At 36.1% G+C, this 24807-nt stretch overlaps 2 protein-coding genes across 3 annotated transcripts in view; one reads left to right on the forward strand and one right to left on the reverse strand.

Moving 5' to 3' along the window:
• Positions 1-18675, forward strand: part of LOC125674352 (glutamate receptor ionotropic, kainate 2-like) — a 56430-nt gene extending 37755 nt beyond the window's left edge. Inside the window, exons 3-15 of one of the 2 annotated variants that reach the window (XM_048911484.2) lie at positions 8127-8384; positions 8866-9044; positions 9371-9424; positions 9593-9766; positions 10084-10236; positions 10482-10583; positions 12078-12185; positions 12408-12443; positions 13977-14189; positions 14775-15335; positions 15769-15994; positions 17433-17695; positions 17941-18675. In XM_048911484.2, the coding sequence (XP_048767441.1) occupies positions 8127-8384; positions 8866-9044; positions 9371-9424; positions 9593-9766; positions 10084-10236; positions 10482-10583; positions 12078-12185; positions 12408-12443; positions 13977-14189; positions 14775-15335; positions 15769-15994; positions 17433-17695; positions 17941-18216 (2603 nt within the window). In that variant the 3' untranslated portion in view covers positions 18217-18675. The remainder of the gene's footprint in view (positions 1-8126; positions 8385-8865; positions 9045-9370; positions 9425-9592; positions 9767-10083; positions 10237-10481; positions 10584-12077; positions 12186-12407; positions 12444-13976; positions 14190-14774; positions 15336-15768; positions 15995-17432; positions 17696-17940) is intronic. The other variant, XM_048911485.2, reaches the window with a different exon arrangement.
• Positions 17742-24807, reverse strand: part of LOC125676515 (uncharacterized) — a 30183-nt gene continuing 23117 nt past the window's right edge. The window contains exons 28-31 of the mRNA XM_056160886.1: positions 24494-24711; positions 24167-24392; positions 20477-20739; positions 17742-19701 (exon numbers count right to left, since the gene is read on the reverse strand). Of these exons, the coding sequence (XP_056016861.1) occupies positions 19369-19701; positions 20477-20739; positions 24167-24392; positions 24494-24711 (1040 nt within the window). The 3' untranslated portion in view covers positions 17742-19368. The remainder of the gene's footprint in view (positions 19702-20476; positions 20740-24166; positions 24393-24493; positions 24712-24807) is intronic.

Below are 24807 nucleotides of genomic sequence, written 5' to 3' on the forward strand. Positions count from 1 at the left end.
ATTTTCAGTAATACTTGTATTTTTGTGATGTTTTGAAACTAACGAACTCGTATTGTAAAATATAAATATTGGTTGTTAACTAGAAAGTATTGTTGACGCTACATTTCTATTCATTAAAAAAGGTTATGATAACATGCTATTGTGGAAAAGCGTGAGTCAGTCATCTCACCTGGATTACTAGACTAGATAATGATAGGGATAACGTATTTCTCTGCCAGAAAAATTATTTCATCGGTATGCATAAACTTTATATTCATGTAAAATGAGTTTGAAATTTTAAATGTTACCAAATATATAATATAATATAATCAAAAATGAAATTGCGTCATTTCAAAATTCAAATAGGAAAGGCAATTCTTTCAAAATAAACAGTAATTATTTGAATCAATATCTATTATCTAATTTTCTTATCATGACTGCCAAATGTGAAAAAAAAAAATCCGTAGGCTTGTGAGAAATAACATCGTTTTCTGTGAGTTTTACATGCAATTTCAAAATACGTTTTCCTAAAGTTTGAAATAATTTCATTCAAATTCTACTATTTCAATCGCAATATATAAATGGAATAAAAAGCTTCGAAGATGCAGTTGGTCTGACGTAAAATGTTAATATAAAATAATGTTTGAATTCGTTTTCGATGGAAATGGTGTGTGTAAAGAGTCACTTTCAAATGCATTAAAGTTCATTAAAAGGCTGAATGTCCCTGCACGTTTACACTGATGAGAGTTGACAAGTCTGCGAGGGAGGGGGAAACATATACCGATGCTCTTGAATGCTTTAATCATTTGGATTCAGAAATGAAGATACAGTTCCAAACACTCGACATCAGAAAAAACAATAGATTAACTACACCAACGACGCCATTTTACATAATCTCCGACAACTCAAGAACCTATCAAGGCTGCACAAATTCTGCATCTATTGACAAAAAGATATTGGATGATAAAGGTGTTTTCCCTCTTCTTCAAGCGAGAACACGCGGTATCAGTCATAAATCGCCAGTGATGTGACAAGCATTATTTGTCGAGAAACCGGAACCCTCTTGCAGAAATTTTTCATGAGATAATTACATGTACTGTGATATCTCTATTATTCATGAAGGAATTGTCTAGCAATAAATAACTCACTAACCAGTCTTGTGTGCATGCTGAAATGGATAACTCCTTTCATAAATACTAAAAACGGCTTCATTGTCTGGAAATATGATGTAACAGATATACTTTAATGACGACAACTCTCCCATTGAAAGGAAATAAATCTGACAATCCAGTTAAAACATTTTTGAATTATAGTTACAAATAAATTCATTTCAATTAAGAGAGCTACTTCTTATCCTGGTTATAACATAAAAAGCTGAAAGCGCTGTTTGAAACATGCTACTCACATTTCTGGCTTCCAGAAATCTGCGTTTTAAATAAAAACTGTACAGCGCTAGCTATCGCTTCAAGATGTATCTTTTATTACTCGTACATAAGATTCTAATAAAGTACTAATCCACGTGTTTTATTGGGTATTTTGACCGGAAAGAATAAAAGTCACATTTTCCTGTAATAAAATCATATTCCATTCCACTGTCCAGAATTCCATTGCAAATGAACACATTATGAGCATAAATGTGAATGCCGTATATAGTGAATGCGGTATATAATATACACCTAATTGCAATAGTATGGCATAAGGCATTAAGTTTGTTGCATGATGATTAGGGAATATTCTGATTAGCACACCCACGAAAAATTAATACCCCGTTCGTTGACCGAAAGATATGGCTTTCCGTGGTCTAATAAGTCATGATTTGTCCAGTAAAGTTAACAAAGCATACAAATCGATATTCTTCTTCGTGCTTGTGTCTCTACATGTACCTTTGCTGATTGATATATCAATGCATTTTCTTCATTTCCCGGTCGACAGGGGATGCTTACTCCTCCTAGGCACCTGATCCCACCTCTGCCATATCCAGGGGTCCGTGTTTGCCCAACTCTCTAATTTGTATTGCGTATAGGAGTTAAGAGATTGATCACTGTTCGTTATCTTCACCTTTCATATGTAAGAGATTGCGGTAACTATATATGACTACTATAACGTCATAATGATTATGTAAAATACAGATCATACAAAGATTAATTTCAACATATATATAGAATGTTTATTCAAATCGTAAATTGCATTTCATTCCTCATTTCCTGAATCTCATTCACAGCACAAAATAACCAATGTTCTTTTGATACTGATATACCATTTACGTTGACTAGAACATTTAACATGCTACATTGTTACGTATCATCTATCCTTCTGTGTTTAGTAAACCAGAAGTGATAAAACAATTAGATAGGTTACACGAGGAATGTGTTTTGGTTCCAGTTGACAACGCTTATAACAACATTGTCTTTGTAAGGCTCATTATTATACCTGTATTTTAAATGAACCTGGCAATAATTCTCGATTTGGTCATCGTACTTATACTCCAACTGCCCTATCAAAAGATGACATTCTTCAAAATCATGTTTCAGTTTTAGACACACTTAATATCCCAGTCAATGGGATGGATGAATATGAGTTAAAGTACCTATACTGGATTTCTAACCTTCACAAAAACCCTTACAAAGATACATTGCTGGATCCAGTAAATGTTCTACCACGCCCCTACCTTTTCTACTCATGGAAATATAAACAACTGTGAAGTAGAAACTTCAAACGTACTGTGCCATTACATATGCCAAATGTGGTGTAAATCAAATGTGAATTCTAAAAACATTCTAAAGAACGTTTAGTAAATTTCAAATCGCAATTAAACTTTTTTCAAATCAACATCAAAACGTATGACTTTTCAACACTTTAAACGACCATCTCTCACGATAGACTAACGACTAGACTTTTTGACATCATAGACATTTGCTACGTTTAACAAAAACGAAAAAAAGAGAAGAGGTATTCATATCTAGTGATCAGTTATTCAAAAATTACTCTGTTAAACACCACACTGATTCAACGCACAAGTTCTCTGAAGATGAAATAAGAAATATGCTGGAGTTCCTCATTAACAATATCTTCATGTCTTTGGTGATCAGATCTTCCAACAGTCTGTTGGAATTCCCATGGTCACGGGTAGTGCTCCTTTGTTAGCTGACCTGTTTTTATTTTCATATGAGACAGAATGTATTCAAAAGACAAATCTCTTGTTGTGGTCTTTAACTCGATATATAGAAATATCGACGACGTTTTATTTATTAACAGTAATCATTTTCATTCATGTGTCGATTGGATATACACCTGTCAACTCGATGTGAAAGACATCACAAAATCCTCTGCTTCATACATATGTACCTTTTTTTTTTTATCTTATTGAACATAAATATTAATGGTAAACTAACAACGCCACTTTATGACAAACGGGATGGTTTAAGCTTCTCCATCGTCAACTTTCCATATTTATAGCAATATTCCATTACCACTTGCATATGGTTTTATATCTCTCGACTGATTCAATACGCAAGAGATTGTACTGCGTATGATCAGTTTTAAAATCGAGGCAGGCTACTGACAAACGTGTTGATGTTACAGGGCTTTCGACAGTCTCGTTTAAAGTAAGCATTTTGCAAATTCTATGGTGGTTTTAACGATTTAGTGTGCCAATGCAACCTGTTAATGGATCAAATGCTGTCCGACATGTTTTATACCAAGTGTTAGACCGTTCTTGGCACTCAGATCATGACTACGGATTACTCCGTCTACCTGATCAAGATAGAGGGCTCACGGCGGGTGTAACCGGTCGACAGGGGATGCTTGCTCCTCCTAGGCACCTGATCCCACCTCTGGGTCCGTGTTTGCCCAACTCTCTGTTTTGTATTGCTTATAGGAGTTATGAGATTGATCACTGTTCGTTTTCTTTACCGTTTCATTGTTCTGCTTCTGATATATTTTTTTGAATTCCATGTACATCTAGATAAACCACAACCTCTGGAAGTTCGCATGTCGGCTGATAAAGATTTTGGGACACCCAATGAAAAACTAGAACTGTACTGAATATGGAGTGTTGAAGCGTTACATAGATCGCGCTGTAGAATGTTGCTCGCTATAATGCTTTGAAGCGTTACATAAATTTCGCTGTAGGATGTTGCTCGCTATAATACTTTGAATGACATATATTGAGTTGTAGAATATTGCTCGCTTTATCGTGTTGAAATGTCACGGTCAAGTATAGACCATATATTTGATACGCTCTATTTATTAAGAGCCCAGTGTGGTGAATGGACAATGTCGTGTACACGTTGTTGAAGATAACCAAGAGTTCTTTGTGTTCTGTAAAGGTTTTCCTCCATTTTCCTTTGTCTTACTCATGAATAGCAGACTGCACAATGTAATATATTTGACCGACCCAGTTGATGGAGAACATCGTATCAAGCTGCATGTAGATACTAGTAGCTAGCGAATATATTTACATATATAAATGTTTTACTCTTCCATAGTGCTATACATTTCACCAATGAATCGATAAATCACCGAGTAAAAAGTTGCTTCCACATAAAAACAGGGTTTCTATGACAAAGTTTGTTTCAAGATGTTTGACAGGTTTGGTGTCCGGGCCGGCTCTAAGTAATTGAGACACATAATTAAATGCTTACACTAGATAGATATTGAGCTCATGACTGCATGAATTAAGGTCAGAGAATAACTATGACTGAGTTTAAAGGTTACTCAGAAGAGGACTGCTATGGTTAAAATATATCGGGTCCACTGTCTGTATGTACATGTAGTACAGAGGGACGTGTTTATCTATCTATTGGTCAACAGTCCAGGTTAGATTATATGCATATTCCCTCTCACGAATAACTCTAGCGGACGTTCAGCGGATGACAAAATTTACAATAAGTTTGCTTACGCTTCTATGCTTTTTGTCCATTTTTCTAAAGGGAGAAAACGATCCTTAACCAGCAAAGTCCGGTGAAGTCCATTTTATCTGGTTGAAAGTCTTGAACGTGTTCATAATTTAGGACGGATACCAAAACATTAGGGTGTCAGCTAATTAGTGCACGATAACTTTGTTTAGGCAAGCATTTGTTCGGTACATGTTCGATAATTGTATGTTTTATGTGCTTCATACTCAGATCACGAGAGCCTTAAGCAGCGGTAGGGAGAGACAAGTTTCATCAACGAATAAACCACATCAGTCCCTGTTATTTTTATTGACGTCCGTTTGTGTTATCCAGTAAGGTGTGACTAATCCAATAATACAGACTTTGTCTTCTGTGGGTTTTATGGTAATCCACAATATGAAAGTGCATGTGCGCCTACCTGATTCTAGAGATCGTTGTTAAAGCAACGAGCAATAGAATTAGTGCGAATTAATGTTAGAACGTTCTCGTAAAAAGATTTTATAAGCCATTTCGTTCTTTTAACCACATTGTAACATGTCAAATCTGCCCCAAAAGGTTCTAATTCTCGATTATTTTTTTTTAATTAATAGTAAATTGGCGCTGGTTATTAGATAGAGATTCCAAAATGTATTCCCATGAGAGAAATTTAATGTATTTCCTTTATGTAAACGAAGCTTTAAAAAAAATACGTGTCAGAATCTAATCAAACTTCTGTTCCCATTTTACAACAATTTCTAATAAATGATATTATAATATGATAACACACAATTAGCAAAAACATTCAGCTAAGCTTGATACAATGTCATTCTAATCAAAATACCGAAAGGGTATTGTATTAAGGTATCAGATCCATAAACCCCCCAGTTTTCCCCAATAATTAAATGTTATGTAATACAAAACTAGGTATCAAATGAAAGATAATTAACACACACAGTGATTCACCGAAAGAATTTTCAAAATTGAGAAGACATATAAGAAATATTTGTTATAGAGATTAACATTAATCCCTATGAGAAAAACACATTTCTGAAATAAAGTCAATTAGAATATAATTTCCAAAGAAATATGCGAAGAAAAGTAAAGGTCACCATACAAATTATGAAAATATCTAAATGTTTCTACCAATTTACAAGGGGAGGTAACTCTGACAAAAAAATATATAAATCTAATTCACTATGAATAGATGTAGCATCATCTACTCTCTCTTCCATCTTTATATCACTAAAAATCAGGCATTTTGTTTTCACAAAAGATTTAGTGCTACAGATATTGACTTTTTGTGAAAATATATTATGTTTTATGGATCGAATACCTTAAAGATGGCGATTTATAGAGGGAGGACTGTTTTAGAAAAGCTATATACAATGAATAATGGATAATTTTTATCCGCCCGTCGTCATATTATGTTGTGGCGTTGTCCGTCCGTGTGTCCGTCTGACGTCATATTTTCCGAACTTTTTTCCGTAACGGATGCACCTTCAGCGTTGAAATTTGGCCATAATTTCTTTTTCAAGACGCGTATACAAGAGTGAGTTTGCATTTCAGCTGGATTGGTGCACCGTGTCTTACTTTAGAGCTAAAAGTATGTCAAAGAGTTTTCCACACTTTTTTGTTATCGATACAAATATTGCCCTGAAATTTAGTCACAAACTTCCTATCAGAGAAATACAGATTCATCTTGCATTTCAGCTTAATTGGTGCACCGTGACCTACTTTAGGGCTAAAATATGTCAAATAGTTTCCTGGACCTTCTCATTATGTATACAGATATTTCACTAAAATTTTGCCATCAATGTCCGACGGGCATATGATGTACCATTTGCGATACTCTCATTATAGTTTTGTCAATTTGAAATATACGCACAACGGATCTTATCTATCAGAAATTGAGACTTCCAGATTTTAAGATGAAATGTTATGACGTCATTGAAGGCCTGAGGGATTTAAGGCAGTTACTATGAAATCTACAACCTGGAAGCTGAATAAAAGGAATTCGTTGTGCCATCTTCAGAAATAAATCAAATCGTGATCCTTCTCTGAATCTGATTTGGAATTGACTTTAAAGATAGGCAGGGCAATGGTATGGGGAAAAAATGCTTTGATTTTGGTGTCTACATCCTGTGGATGTGTATTCCCATAACATCGTAGAAATTCTGAAAATAAACGATAAAAATGTTTATTTCCGAAAAGAAATTCTAGTAATTGTTGTCGCTATATTTTGGGAAAACGTTTTTAAGGATAAGCATGTGTTATTCACTATCTTTTAGTTTAAACCACAAAAACAGAAAAGTATTCAATCGGTATCTATTCCCTATAGTGTGAATTTCTGACGGAAAAGAAAAATGTCTTGGTAATCAGATTTTATGGGGAGGTACCCAGTAACTCTTCCATGAGTATTGTTCCTTCAATGACAACAATCATACATAAATTGAACACCTATGGTATGATTTTAACAAGTACATGTATAAGAAAAATTCACTGTCAATATAATTTTATACCACTGCCCTGCCCCTCACATAAATGATTAAATAGACTAACATTACAATTCTTTTCAATAGCATATACATTTTGAGGATTTCTTGCATGAAAATCGGCTTTGAAATGAAGTGAAAAGCACCAATACCTGAGCAGTTTTAAAAAAAACTATAGACTGAAAGATTTTTATTGTTAAAATAGCTTTGTATTATATTGAGGAGATGGTTACCTCCTTTAATTAGTTTAGCAGTACCACATCTCCGACACAAGTTCTCGCCGAGATATTAATCGCTTATACTTATTTGACATGCAAGAAATAACAAGAGCTCCACAAGAAGGCAGGGCATATCCCTCGTAATGAGTATCTGCAAGCTTTTACTAGGAAGTCCCGTAGTGACCATGACCTTTGGACTCCAAACTCAATAGGGTTCTTCCTTTCTTGATAACAAAGATACATGGTATGTTGCGAAGTGTCTGCCAGCTCAGTATTACACACATACACACACACACGCAATGAATTCGAGATTATACTAAGCGAATGCTACGGGCTTTAAGCCATTTGCCTTTTAGCATACGAAGGACGAGCATCACAACGCAAAGTTTTTAATCATATATTTAATCATCTTTAAGCATACCTGAAAATCACTATAAATGATTCCCCCGTGTATCGTCATTGTTAAGACCAAATTAATAGACAGTCTTCCGACGTCTTTTTCTTTTCAATTATTTTGTAAGTTGGTATCTAATTAATTTACTTATATTGAATTGCTTTTTCAGTTTGTGATCAAATCACCCTGGGTATCACCACATTATTCGGACCACGATCTCAGCATCTCTCCGCCTTCACCAACACCTTGTGTTCACATCTCCACATTCCACACATCGAATACCGCGAAACCACACAAGCTCAGACGCTCCTATCCGGTTTCTCCATCAACATCCATCCAAAATCAGACCAATTATCAAAAGCATATATTGATCTCATTGACAGCTATAAAATGAAGACCATTCTTCTGATTTACGAGAATCAAGGAGGTATTCTTTGACTCTATTTTTTCTCGAACTTCAACATCAAAATATTGAATATTGTTTAACGTCCCTCTCAGGAATAGTTCACCCATATGGAGACGTCACCACTGCCGGTGAAGGGCTGCAAAATTTAGGTCTAAGGTCGGCGCTTATGGCCATTGAGAGGGAGGGATCTTTATCGTGCCACACCTGCTGTGACACGAGACCTCGGTTTTTGCGGTCTCATCCGAAGGATCGCCCCATTTAGTCACCTCTTACGACAAGCAAGGGGGTACTGAGGACCTATTCTAACCTGGATAAATGAACTCATTAAATCGGTTGGGACGTTAATTGGAGTTTGTAGTATTTCATAAATATCATATGCCAGTACAGTAGGAAAGTCAATATATTTTGTCTTTTTTACATTTTTTAAATTAAGTAGTTTGTGTTGTTTATTTTGTCAATCTATGATCAATTCACAATCATTTACACAGAATTCATATTACAGGATTAATAAAGATGCAGAATATATTACACGCGATAACCAAGGATGTCACCAGGCAAATATTCATCCGCCAAGCCGACAGTTCCAATGTTAGAGACGTCCTAAAGGAGGCCAAATCTAAGTCATGGACCAACATTATTGTGGACATGAACATTTCTAACACTGCCATACTGCTCAGAACGGTGTGTATTTGATGGTCCTAATCCTCTTCAAGTCTTTAAAACGTTCAACATTCGTATTTGGTATTGCAGTGGTCTTTTGAACATAATCCTCTAATGAAATTCCATTGGATCAACAATATATTGTTTTCTGCTCACGGAATATTAAACAAAATACCTTGGTTTGCACAAAATACTATTTGAAAACATGTATATCAAAAGCTAACAAAGCCATCATGCATGTGTGATTTAAACGGCTTATTTCAAACCAGACGAACTCTCCTTCTGAATGCCTTCAATAATAACAATGTTTTTATGTAATTTAGATTTTAATCTAATCTATTGTATAGGCTCTTCAGGAAGGAATGATTGATCCATACCACCATTACGTCCTGACAACTTTGGTATGCACATAGTGATAAAATTAATGCACACAGTTTCTAGACCCATTAAAATTCATCGTGCCATTTTTCTTATCACAGTAATGTTCAATATTAAATCCTTGGATTTTGAATACTTGGCATGTGAATTAGATTTTACTTACATTCGTGTTTTGATTTCTTCTCACTTAGGACATCGAAGGCATTAACTTATATGACTACAAGTATAACTATGTTAACCTTACTGGATTCCGATTGGTTGATCCTGATGACGAGTACACACGTGGTATCATCAAAGAAATGTATTATTACGAAAGGGACACGCAGCTGAAACTTTTATATGATAAAGATTATAATACAATTCCGGTATGTAATCTACTCAAAGAAATATACAAAGTATATACATGTACATGTGTAATCTAAATGAGGCATTTGTTTTCTATATCGTCCTTTATAAGACTAGGGCGTCAATAAACGTTGATACATGACCGTCATTCTTTTTTCTGGAAATGAAATATTGTTTGAAATATTGTTTGAATTGAATGCAGGCTGATTACATTGGATAGAATTTATACATAAGATACATGACCGCAGCAAAATAGGTGTTCTGATTGAAAACGTAAATTGAGCAGTTCATGATCGAAATTTGCTATAATACCTCAGTGTTTATTCATCACCTTTAGTACGAATCTGCGCTGGTGTTTGATGCGGTGTTGCTCTTCGCCAAAGCAATAACAGATCAGGCCAGGGACAACATTTTTATACCACCTAACGTGTCATGCGACTCTGAGGATATCTGGAGGTCGGGACAGGATCTCTACAACTATATACAGAGAGTAAGGTCATTTCAAGATCAACAACATTAAGTACATGTTCATACATTGCAATGCCGTCTAACTTACAAATGATTTTACGTATTTAGCATAAAACTTAAGCAATTGCGATTCAATTTTGTTTTCCTACCTTTAAGACTTATTACTACAAAACGTAAAGCCATCACACGTACTGTTATGAAGTAGAAATTTGATCATGTCGTATTTATTCATTGTAAAGTTTGAATTTGTGCGTTCTGTTGTGTTAGTCAGAAATTCGCGGACTGACGGGAGATATCAGTATCAAGGATGGACGCCGCCAAAAATTTAAACTGGACGTCATGCAACTCACAGAGGACGGTCTCCGGAAGGTAAGTGTTCAGGTCACTCATAGGTCAGTGTCCTGGTCACGCATTTTGGTACAGATTCGTAAACTCGTTTTGGAGGAGATGTGAGCCTCTTCTTAGATCCAAATGCCTCTATAAAAAGTGCACCAATACGACAGTAGTAACTTTCGACATTAAAAAAGTATAGATATTCTGGTACCCTATATGATAGTACAAGGAGACAAAGGAAAATGTGTATGGCGTATTTTGTTTCAATTGTATCTCATACTTCAAAGCTGAATTCAATTTTCCTCATAGAATTGTTAATATCAACCTCCAAAGACAACTTTTTGTAGGGGAATTGTAGATTCTTAGTACTGTATCAAACCCACAACGTACTTCTATCAAAATAAATGTGATACATTTTTACTATAAGATTATTACTCCTGCGTTGCCGAAATTTAAAATAGAAGAGAGAAAAACTGGGGGTAAAATAGACCATTGTCAGTGTATTATCTAAAAACGAACATATTTCATCTAGGTTAATCCTCCCACATAAGACATATGGAATAATGACATTGCCCACTGTATTAGGATTTCTTCTTTCATATAAAAATGATAGGATTATGATAGAACTCACATTCTCTCATTCATCTAAAGGTTGATTTGTACTTGGAGACCGATATCTATAATTGCACGAATGATGAGCTATGCTATACAGATATAAAAAAAAATCAGTTTAGTTTTTCTTGGCATTACAATGTACTGCTATAAAGGGTAGCAACATGTCTGGACTTGGTCATGTCAAGAGTTACATGCCGCAGTGTTATGTATTATACAATTACAAGTAGCAAATATGTTTATATTTCAAAGAGGTCTATTCATAATGAATTCATACAGTCTTCAGTTTTGGTTAACTGCCAATGAAACGTGATTACAGTTACTAAGTTTGGTACATCATGATCAATACCATAGACATATGATATAATTAAGGTTTTCCTTGCGAGTTTGTTATTGATTTACAATATGATACTGTAACGATAACGCTCTTCCTCATTTGGCACTTCACTCTTTCGTGACCTAATTTTCGTTCCGTTTTAACGGCTGTCTGTAGGTCATTTTGAACAGTGGAAGTTTCTTATAATTCACAACAACCTTGAATCTTAGGCGATAAATAGTCGAAAAAGGTCCGGGAAGGGTACATACTCTATTTTATGAAAGATTACAATAACAAACTATGATTAATCTCATAACTCGTAGAAGCCATACAAAATAAAGATTTGGGCAAACAATGACCCTTGGATATACCAGAGGTGGGATCAGGTGCCTAGGAAGAGTAAGTACTCCCTGTCGAACGGTCACGCCCGCCATGAACCCTATGTCTTGATCAGGTAAACGGAGTAATCTTTAGTCAAAATGAATGTGCCAAGAGCGGCCTAACATTCGGTATGAAACACGCCAGTTTTTAGAGCGAATGTAAGGGAAGTGTGAATACATTAACAAATTGAGAAACGAACATTCTTTGTTGTAACTTTGCAGGTGGGAACGTGGACCTCCAATAGTACGACTGGCATCAACATCACACACCGCTATATTAAGGAAAATTCACCGTTTGGAAACAAGACTTTAGTCGTCACCACGGTGCTGGTAAGTTTGGACGTCATACGAAGAGTGTTTCCATACTATCGTCTCTCGGTTTCTCCCTCTTTAGAATATATGGCCGTACTTCGAATGACCGAGAAGCAAATAAAAAAAACCCTTTTCACGATCAGATATTATTAATAAAGTATGTTGAATGCCTGAGAGCACGAAACGAGGCTTTTCCTCTGACAAGAGATATGAAGTTCCTATTTTCTATCCTATTTTCAGAATTCGGATCGTCCTCTGATAGTGACAACTAGATTGGTACGACCCCTGAACACCATCGGACTTATTATATTATTATAGAATTATTAACCAGGGTTTATCTGCTATAGAGTTAGAACCCTGCTCATGCTAACCCAGAATTACCGTGCTCTGTTGAAAACTAATGTACAATATACACATAGAGGGAATGCTTTATATTCATATCAGCAATGAATGCCAGCTATGAATGTTACTTTGCAATCCATGCATGACATGTCTTTGGAATGATACAGAATATATATATATATATATATACAATCAATTTCAATTACACTTTCCTATTTAAATCATGTTTAAGTGTAAACTGGAACGATGTGCTACTTGCAGTCCTGTTGAATAGCATGTTTCTATAAATCTATACAAATCGTACACATGTACATAATTATATAGAAAAATATATATATATATTGTGTTCTAGTAAACTGTAAACATTTTCAACGTATCTTCCATTTCTGATGAGTTTAGCTTTGGTCAGTATTCGATTTAAACATTTCTTGGCTACTGCAATGTTACATGCACCCGTCAGGTACATTCTAGTTATATACAATGAAATCGTGTTCCAAAATGCTCCGTAGAATTTTAACTCACATTAGTTGAGCGCGCATAAAGACAGGAGTACCTTCATCAGAGTGTAAACGGCGTTGAAGTACACGACCCCCCCCCCCCCCCAGATCTGGTCCATATCCTTTACATATATGTGCAAAGCATCCTTGGGGACATATATGTTAAATAAATAAAGAATACTGCAACGCCATTTTCACCCTTTTCCCTTATATTTTGGAATGTATTAGTTTCCGTTCATACGAGACCACAGTTGCCCACACTTTAACAAATAGTGTTTAATTTTTTGTTTTTTAAAACATCAACATAAGTACAATTTTCAATTTTTTTTAGAATACCTTATAAATTATATTCAAAATTAAGGAGTTTTTTTCAGATTAGGGTCCATTGGGGCTCAGTATATGAAACCCCGATAACTTTTACAAGTTAATTTCTATGCAAGAACTACCTTAACCAGACGCATTGGGACTCGTCTATAATAGAAGAGTTTATATGCATAAATCAAGTGTTTGCATCCATTAGTTGTGAATTAAAAGCACGGCGCTTTTATGCGTTTATACGTCTGCATTGGTGATGGCATCTTGTAGATTTTTCTTCCAATTTCTTATTATTCTATACATGCTGAAGTCATGATTTCAAAATATAAATAGACATTTATTATGTATTCAATGTTATGTAGCTCAGCTCTGGGGTAAAGATATCATCTAGCTCTTAGGTAAAACATGCTGAATACTTTTATTGTTTGCAGGTAATAGGCCATCCCATTCTGTTTCGTGTACGAACATTTCAGATCATAGTCAAATTTGACACAGAATGGAAAAAAATGGGACAAAATATAGCAGTTGTTGGAAAATGTGTGAAGGAATACTTTTCTTGTAAAACGTCGTTGAACAAGAGAGAAATAGTGTTAGCTTCATTTATCTTATTTTCAGATTAAGCTGGATTGAAAGTATAACACGTTTTCCATTTCAGGACAAACCTTATGTGATGATAAAGGACCTCGAGCCGGGGGTGGACGGGTCAAAGCTGGGTAACGATCTGTTCGAGGGCTTTTGTATCGATCTCCTGAAGGAGATGGCGTCTATTGTGGGCTTTGAGTATAAAATCGTCCCAGTTAAGGATGGCCTCTACGGGATAAGAGAGAATGGTGAATGGAAGGGGATCGTCCGGGAACTCATCGACAGGGTATGGTGAAAAGCCCCTCTCGGCTAAAATATAATGCGTGATCAGAAGCGCAATTAGTTATGCGTCACATGTGAACGTAACGGATCACTGATCGATTTAGATATGGCATTTTTCTAAGGTTATAGTTACATACATCTAGTTGGCTATTTTAATTTCGTTGATACATGTTATGGTAATTGCCTTTTAAGAATATCTTACTAGTACCTTAACTGTAAGATTGAATTGTAACGGATTTGACCATGTTTAACTTCTGGCAGCTTAGTTACGCGACGAAGATTGTATATGACACACAGATACAGTGTAAATGTTCCAAAGCTTATTTGGTATGAAATGGTCAAAAGTTCGATTCATTAGTCATATATGTGGAGACATATCATGACTATGCTTCGTTTTGAAAGTCTGTAATAGCGTGGCTGAATACAAAACCATAATATACAGTATACTTAGTCCATAATTTGAAGTGTGTTTATCAACCAATGAAATTGCAAGATTATGAAGTTATATGTGAGTTAGTTTGAGCTAGTGTATACATTTAGGTGATCACGGGTAACCTCGTATTCCAATACTTCTATTATACTATTTCAGAAAGCGGATGTGGCCGTTGCCGCCCTCACTATCAGCTATCTCCGTGAGCAGTACATAGACTTTACCAAGCCATTCCTTAATCTCGGCATCAGTATTCTCTTCAAAACTCCAGAGCGGAAGAAACCAGGACTTTTCTCTTTTCTGAATCCTCTCGCTGTGGAAATTTGGGTGTACGTTATTGCAGCCTATATGTTAGTGAGTTTCTGTATATTCGTGCTGGCACGATTCAGTCCGTATGAGTGGTATAACCCCCATCCGTGTAATCCCGAAACCGACACCGTCAAGAACACGTTCGATTTATCCAACAGTTTCTGGTTTTCTGTCGGGACTTTAATGCAGCAAGGATCTGACGTTAATCCTCGTGCCATTTCAACCCGGATTGTCGGAGCCACGTGGTGGTTTTTTACTCTGATTATTATTTCCTCCTACACCGCTAATCTGGCGGCGTTTTTGACTGTTGAACGAATGATATCTCCGATAGAGAGTGCGGAGGATCTAGCAACACAAAACACAATTTCATATGGGACCTTAGAAGGAGGATCAACGATGACGTTTTTCAAAGTATGTTGAAATCTATACCCAATTAAAATGAGTACAATTTAGGCGAGGACTTTGTCAGGCATGTAATAATATACGCCAATTGTCTAGAATGTCCAAGTTCATGTTTTTAGATGAAATGTTAATGAGATTATCAATGCATGTATTTTGCTTTCAAATGATCAATTTGTCAGCTTTTTATTTAGAGATATATAAAACACACATTGCGGGACTTCAGCCTTTAAAGTTCCGTGTACTGATCTCTTGTAGTCGACATTCATATTCAATAACTAGCTCCTTTGATGATTTCATGGAGAAACATTTAATGCTTGTGTAGACTTTTATTTCAACTGAAGTATATAAAACCACCTCTCAGACAGGCCTGTATGATTTACATCACTTTTACGCACATATGTTAATTTTTGTAATGTACAGTTTTTGCTTTCCGTTCTTGAAGGATTCCAAGATAGACACGTACCGACGTATGTGGCACTACATGAAGAACAAAGATCCAAGTGTGTTCGTGAATGACGCGCGTGATGGCGTCGACAAGGTGCTGGCCGGTAATTACGCTTACCTAATGGAGTCCACGTCCATAGAGTACCAGGTTCAACAGAACTGTGACCTCATGCAGGTCGGAGGGCTCTTGGACTCTAAGGGGTTTGGTGTGGCCACTCCCATGGGTAAGACATATGGTTACTATTGCCATATACATGTATATATATATATATATATATATATATACGTTTTGAGTCCCGAGACATTCCATGTCGGATTGCTTTAATTTGTATTTTAGCTCAACTGAACTGGTAGTTTATAATGATAAATGATCTTTTCTCATCGAAGTTTGCATGTAGTCTCTCGGTGTCTGCCCTCTATTGTCGTATGAAGGTTTTGACTTTTCCAGAATCACAATTTCAAGCCCAAATGGCAGATAACACTCTTGGGTAAAGAGAGCTAGATATTTTTAACTGAAGTGCCCCTTTCCTCTTGCAGAGGAATAGGTACTTAAGAAAATTTGATAATAAGGAAGGTTTAAAATTCTCCTCAAGAATCATTCAACCAGAAAAGCAAAAAATTGCAGTTTCTTCAAATCATGACCTCCAGAGTGAAGGTGAGGTCATGAATAGGGTTGAATTTTTATATTTGAACATGTAAGACAACTCTTTGAAAATGTTCTTCTCCAGAACTACAAATCTAGAATAATGATTTGGTTTAACAATTACGGGCCCATAATAAAAGTAAATGTTTCAGAAAAATAATTAGGTTACATTCATGAAATTAAAGATCTTCATGTAGAAGTGAGAAAGTTTACTTTCGGAAGGTCGGTGGTCTCTTCTCTTCCCAGGTACATTGTATATGGGTTCTCTCTTTCACCAATAAAAAACTGGGCGCCACCAGATAACTGAAAAATTGTTGAGTGTGGCGGAAAACATCAATCAATCAATCAATCTTCATGTAGTGTGCATACCATAACTGCAGGCAGGCCAAAGTCACAAATTGGGTCTGAGTTTCGCTTATAAATTATGACTAAATCATTCTACATTGTTTGACTGAAGATTAACTCGACTGAAACGAATGCTATGTTTTAAGGCTGGTATCTAACTTCCGTTTCAAACTGTTTGAATATTACGTTGTTTTTAAAGGGGAGGTATTTTATTGAGCCAACGTTCAAGAACTTAACTCGTGAAGTTAACGTAAAACATAAATTTTATATACTCCAAGTCAAAGTATAAATTTATATATAACAAGTTAGCTATCGTTGCTATTTGTATTTGTTTATATTATCTGATACGAGGTATGTATTCGGTCTCCATTTATCATAAACACGAATGATTGATGTAAAAGGGGAAAAAAAACCCACATTTTTTCAAAAGAAGTAAAATATGCTCTCTTAAATGCAGCTGAAAAGTCTAGAGACTTTCTTTTGTATAATGGGTACAGCAAATCTATTACAAAGCAGAAGCAAGTCCCTGTGCTATATCATAACATCGGAACATTTCCTGATATATAACCGATCGTTTACTTGATGTACGGGATTTTGGACAGACACATATAGCACTGTTAAGTCTATCTTGGGCCATTATTCCTCAGATATACATTTTCTGTTTTTGTATATAGGTTCGCCATTAAGAGACAAGCTGTCGCTAGCCATTCTCCATCTACAAGAAGACGGGAAAGTGCAGGAACTGTACGATAAATGGTGGAAAGGCACTGGCAAATGCATGTCTGAGCGGAAGGCTATTGAGTCCAAGGCTAATGCTTTAGATGTGAATAACGTTGGAGGGATTTTTGTGGTGCTTCTGGCCGGGTTAGCTCTAGCCATTATCGTGGCGTTCCTGGAATTCATTTGGAAATCCAAGAAAAACGCCCGGGAAGACAGAGTAAGAAACTGATACAGTTTTCTAAATAAACACATAAGAATATCAATGACATTTTTGTACAATCTTCAATATACATGCATTATCGATAGTCTTTGACAAAATGAAAAGCAAATTCTTTGGGGTCCATTGTGGTAAATTTGGTTGATTATTCCTCAGCAATACATCATATTTATTTTATTCTGGAAAACATTAGCAGAAGAAACTGTTGTTAACATACTGGTAATTGACATATTGTTTTCCTTCAGCAATCATTGTGTTCCGAAATGATACAAGAGCTGCGGTTCGCAGTGCGATGTCACGGCTCCACCAAAAAGTCTAAATCACAGCGGGCGTGTGTAAAGTACAAAAAAGGACACACCGCCTCGTGTCCGCTAACTGTTGATATGCCAAAAGACTGTAGTTCCTCCAACGGGATTCTACCGCTGAGAGAACTCCGAAAATCTCCCGTATCTAGGGGCAGGGAATTCTCATTTGGAGAGGGATCGTACATGCACGTGGAATATAGCGACACAGAGACGTGACAAATATGTAAACTCCGTCACAAAACGGAAAATGTTGTCGGTGTGCCTTAATACACTTGTCTTGAACATTGTTATGATATCACTGTTTGTTCACAGTCATTTCTTTCATGTTTTCACCATCTTCATGTTTTTGCTGGATTATTTGTGAAAGACTGTGATATTTTCCATGCTTCGTTCGTACATTTCTTCATGTTATAATCTGAATCAATAATTTGAAACATTCTAACGATGAATTACTACATAGTGTATCGAGAGATTCTCATGCTTAGACATTTTATTTTGTTGTTTTTCAACAATCCCAGCTACACAATTGGTATTATAAGGAGTGGCTTTCTTATTACATGTATGTTTAAATTCTCAATTTGACAAAAAATTGTCGTTAATACAATTTTTGACGTTTCTCGGTTATGAGAACATTTTGTTAAAATATTTAACCAAGAAATAAATACAATTGTTGGTGATGATTTTTTTAATCAGTTAAAAACCATTGAAAGTTGAACTATCGAAAATACATGGTCCAAGGATTCTCAGCTTCGGCTATGAATCATCAGACTTCATGCTTACCTAACTGTTATTAGGCCTCCGAGATCTAAAATCGCAGAGCGTGTTGTTTGATATCTCTGCATCTTTCCATATTATTATCCTCGGTCATGATATTTGAACTATGCAAAATAGAGACATCTTACCTAACAAAAATACAAGGTCAAATGTCGACGACATATGGAACTTAAGCTAAAACAAAAGTGGTCACACTCAAAGGAAAATATACCGTATTAACAAAGACATCTTGTTCTTGATTTTATATACAAAAAGATATATTGTAACTTATGATCATTAGAAACTTAAATGGATGCATTGGTGAAACAGTCACGTGAGTTATATAATCAGGCAAAGCATACATTTTCAATAATCATTAATTCACTTTATGATGTTGAGTGTTCTATATACAATGTTGATTTCGCACATGGAATATGACGGATCTATAGTTCTAGATACTGGTATACGTGGACTGACGTCATCAATCTCTATATAGAGCGCTAGAATGCGATACCTACTGATAAAATAATCATTGGTACACTCATTAGTTATTGCACATTAATAAGTATCGGAAAATGAAGGCAACAATAACTTTTTGAACATTTCAAACCGACACTACACTTCACTTGATTTTTCGACCTTCACATTGGAATCTGTTGTGATAATTTCTTTATTGTTTTTAGCGTTATTTTGATCACCGTTCTGGAGTAACAAAACTTCTTTTATGGGAAGCGTCCGATCTACGAGGTGTTTATCACTAAAGTTATCGCCACTGTCATCGCCCATTCGGTGTTTCTCATCATCCCTGAATTCCGGCTGAAGAAGGGTAGTCTGAGTTTCCTCAGTTGCGATGTTACCCAAGGGGGATAACTCAACAGGCACTTTATGGTACTTACAACACCTCGTGGCAAAGAATAGCTGCTGCTTCATTTCAAACCACAGTGAATTCTGGAGATCAAGAAAAATAAGAATTTTAAAGAGCAATAGAAACATCTCTCATTGGATTCCTGAAAACAACAGACGATTTTTACGCTGGGTCCAAGAATGGATTCCGAAGAGCAAAAGTACTTCTTCATAGAAGACAATGAATCATTGAGGACAAGAAATGACAATTCTACGCAGCAATAGTAAATTTGCATTGCATAACAAAGTTCTCAATGAATTCTAGAGAACCACGAGATCTCACAGAATGAATTTCGAAAAGTAAATCCTTGGCAATGTTAGGCGGAAATAGAGACTTGGTTGTCATGAAGAAAATCTAACAATAAATTCAAGAATTCAAATGATTTTTGAGAGAAGGAAAAACTTTGATAAATTTCTTGAACAAGAGGAAAAAAATAACGATAAAGTCGAACAAGGGAAAGAAAAGCTCCTATGTTCTTGAGAGCGCAAAAATAATTCCATTGAATATAAAGTGGAAGAAAATATCCAGAGGGCTAAAATTGACAAAAACTGTTTGCATATTATGAATCAATTTTACATGACAAGACAATATCTCAATGAATTCTATAAGGCTAGAATTAACAAACAAAAATACGGTCTTGTCATCATAAAACATAAGATTTACATAACTGTAAGAAAATGTTAGTTGTTTCTGAATTAAAGTTAGGATTGACGAAAAGAACTTAATATAAAAATGAAAAGCGTACTTTCATCAGAAGTTGCCGTGAATAAAGGTGTGCTTAATGCATTAAAGTTAATCAGTGATATGTTTGATGACTACCTCTCCTTTTCTAGATAGATTTCTGGCATTCCTAATGAATTCGAATATAGCAATCAGAAACCCACAGAAGGTGCCGGTCAAAACAAGAACGAAAACTCCTCCCACGTTCTTTATCTCTAGCGCTTTTGTGGATGGCGCTTTAACATTGTCACAGAAGGTATCGATATTCTTGTGTTTCCACCATTTGTCGTACAGGGCCTGGATGACGCCTTCCTCTTGAAGGTGCAAGATGGCACTGGATAGTTTGTCACGATAAGGTGAATCTAAAACATAAATTAGTGTTATCGCAGAAAATTACAGATTCTGTGAGCTGCATCATCCATACTTTCAGCGTTTTATTTAACTTCATCAATGAAATAAACACGGAAAATGTCAAGAAGATATGGCCTAGGTATACATTGCGCATGATTCGGAAACGCAAACACCACAACTATGATTTTTCAGGGTATTTTGAGTACGTCTTATGTGTTATATTTGAAGATTTTTGAAATCATTGAGTTGAGTCATGGCTATTTTAATCTCAGTGAAATATGCTAATTGTCTTACATTAATGCAAGTGGAATTTGATACATCGAGAAGAATTTGGACGGACCGCCAATAATACTGTTTCATTAACCAACATATTACTGTATCCATTAAAGTGTTTGCAAGGCACATCGTCTACAATTAATCTTTAAAGATTGAAACACGCCGCTGATTAATCCATGAATATTTCTATAATTACAACATTTAGAAAGTTCTTAATGTTTGAATGGCATCTTTCACGAATGACGTCATTTTTTAATTAGTATTCATGTCCCTTAAAAAAAAAGAGAAAGTTTGTTTATTTCACGTCCCTTCGAACGTCTCCATATGAGTGAAAATTCTCGCGTGGGAAGCTAACCAATAAACAACCAACGAACGTCCCTTCGAGAATTTGTTCACTCATATTGAGACGTCATGAGCTGTAGGTGAAGTACCACTTTATCAGTGAGGGTTCTTTAACGCCCCAACGCCCGCCACGACACAGGACTTCCATTTTGAAGTGTGGATCCGGGTTAGAATAGGTCCTCAGGACCCCTTGCTTGTCGTAAAGGGCAACTAAATGGGGCGATCCCTCAGATGAGAAGTTCCGTGTCACAGCAGGTGTGGGTTAGCTGACCTTTTTTTATATTCCTGTGAAGCAGAATTTATTCAAACACTTGTACGCGAGAAGAAAAAAATCTATTGCTGTGGCATTCAATTCGACATTAGATATATCGACGGTGGATTTAACAATAATAATTTTCATTCATATGTTGATTCAATATATCCCAGTGAACTTGAAATAAAAGACACCACAAAAGAGTCATCCACTTCTGCTTCATACTTAGATATTTTATTGAAAGTAGATATTAACGGCAAACTAAAACTCAACTTTATGACAAACGGGATGATTTTAACTTCTCCATCGTCAACTTCCCGTATTTATGTAGCAATATTCCATTATCACCTGCATATGGTGTTTGTATCTCTCAACTGATTCGATACACAAGAGCAGGCTACTGACAAACAAGTTGATGGCGCAGTGGTTCCAACAGTTTCGTTTAAAATCAGCATTTAGCGGATTCTATGGTCGTTATATAACTATCTGGTTTGCCAATACAACCTATCATTGGGTCAACTGCTGTCTGACGTGTTTCATGTCGATTGTTAGGCCGTTCTCGGCACACTGATTTTGACTACTGATAACTCCGTTTACATGATCAAGATATAGAGCTAGCGGTGGGTGTAACCTGTCAACAGGGGATACTTACTCCTCCTAGGCACCTCATCCCACCTCTGGTGTGTCCAGGGGTCCGTGTTTGCCATACTCTCTGTTCTGTATTGCTTGTAGGAGTTATGAGATTGATCACTGTTCATTATCTTCGCCTTTCACGATAAAGATCCTTCTCTGCTCAAAGGCCGTAAGCGCCGAGCATAGGCCTAAATTTTGCAGCCCTGCACCAGCAATGGTGACGTCTCCATATGAGTTAAAAATTCTCGAGAGGGGCTTAAACAATGTATATTTAATCAACAATCCATTTCAAAGTATCCGTGACTCTCACTTATAAATGTCGAGCGAAGGCACAATCACTTGTTTACGTCTTAGGTTTGACGCGGGTGTGCATTTTCTACCCGGAGTTCCATGCGCTACTCGTACGTGAAGCTTGTATAATGCGCACTCTGGTGAGAGAACGGCGGTTATGGAACGAGCAGAAGAGCTCAAACTCACGCTTTATCATAACGCTACCGCTACCGGTTTTGAATTTAGTAAATTTTTATGACACATTATATACATTCAAAGAAGTTATTGATTAGAAATAACAGACAGTAGTCTAACATGAGTGAACAACTGATATTAATGCGGCTATTAGGAGTAAATTACATGTATCCTATAAAACGGATTTTCTTTCTGATTCATTTACGTCAGCCGCTTTGAATGCTTTACAAACATGAAGTTAATTCATTTCTAAAACATTTACTCTGCCAAATACTAGTATGCTATTAAAATTTTCTACACTCAATTTACAAGTAATATGTTGTCCGATATATCTGTGAAAAATTGCATGAGATTTGTGTAGATTGAAATGTATTATCATTTTTTCTGAGACAACCCCGAGACTCGCATACTTGATTCGTGCAGCGGCGGATCCAGAATACTTTAAGGGGTAGGGGTGTAACCGAAGCTTGTACCTTTCGACCCAAAGGGGGGTGGGGGATGGTGGTTGAAAACCCCAAAATGGTACATGTAAAACTTATACGGTACCAATTTTGATGCACCAGATGCGTATTTCGACAAATAATGTCTCTTCAGTGATGCTCAACCGAAATGTTTGAAATCCGAAATAACAATGAAGTTTTAGAGTTATTATAGCGACATATTATCATTTGTGTTGTAAATAGTCATTCAAAGAAGGGTTTGCACCCCCATATCCTAGATACGCCACTGTACGTGTATCTACATGTGCTTGGTTTACAGGTAAAACTTATACGGTACCAATTTTGATGCACCAGATGCGTATTTCGACAAATAATGTCTCTTCAGTGATGCTCAACCGAAATGTTTGAAATCCGAAATAACAATGAAGTTTTAGAGTTATTATAGCGACATATTATCATTTGTGTTGTAAATAGTCATTCAAAGAAGGGTTTGCACCCCCATATCCTAGATACGCCACTGTACGTGTATCTACATGTGCTTGGTTTACAGGTAAAACTTATACGGTACCAATTTTGATGCACCAGATGTGCATTTCGACAAATAATGTCTCTTCAGTGACGCTCAAGCCGAAATTTTCGAAATCCGAAATAACAATAAACTTGTAAGAGCTAAAAGGAAAAACAGAGTGCCAAAAACTGGATCCAAATTCGTCCAAGGATCAGAACTATACATGACGGAGATAATCCTTAATTTTGAAATGAATTTCTAAATTTTAGCCAGTAATGATATGACGGACAGAGCCATTTGAAATTATATACATATATTTTTGATAAGTATTCCATTTTTAACATGATGACAATATATTTCTGATCAAAACTACGCAAAAAACCCATCTTAAATGCACGTTGCTGTACCTACCAAATTCAAATGTAACAAAATTTAAAATAGTGCAGATATGATTTTCCATGTTTATCATCTTAGTAAGAAAAGGCATTTTAACATTGTGTATACTTTTAAGAGCGCCATACCTCTGGGTAGCCCGATGCCATATCCCTTGGAGTCCAGTTGTTGTCCCACTTGCATGAGGTCACAGTTCCGGGCTATACGATACTCCACCGTAGTGGACTCGGCCAGGTACGCGTAATTTCCCGCCAACACGCGCTTCTCCCCCTCGTCAGATGATTTCACATACACGCTTGGAGTGGCAGATCTCATGGTGGTATCCATCTTCTTGTATAATTGGGAGTTAGAATCCTGAATTCGCAAAACATATGTTGGAGATTTATAAACAGTTTTTACACCCCCATTTAAATATCGATAAACAAATCTTTGAAACGATTATTTTGATCACTCACAGAGAAAAAAGCACGAGTGCTTCCCGATTCCAGTGTCCCATACTTTATTTCATTTTGATTGGACAGATCCTCTGCGCTTTTTATTGGATTTTCCATTCTTTCTATAGTAAGGAAGGCGGCCATATTGGCTGTGTAGGAGGAAATCATGATCAAAGTAAAAAACCACCAGACCCCAGCTACCAAGCGAGTCGACGTTGTTTTCGGCGAAATCTCTGAACCTGTTTGGTTTTAATTTAGTAAAATTACTCATCAAAGCAAGAGTGAAAAGTATATTTGTTTACACACAATACGATAAAGGGAGGCTACTTGTTTCA

The sequence above is a fragment of the Ostrea edulis genome, chromosome 3, assembly GCF_947568905.1.
Source record: "Ostrea edulis chromosome 3, xbOstEdul1.1, whole genome shotgun sequence".
Classification (NCBI taxonomy): Eukaryota; Metazoa; Mollusca; class Bivalvia; order Ostreida; family Ostreidae; genus Ostrea; species Ostrea edulis.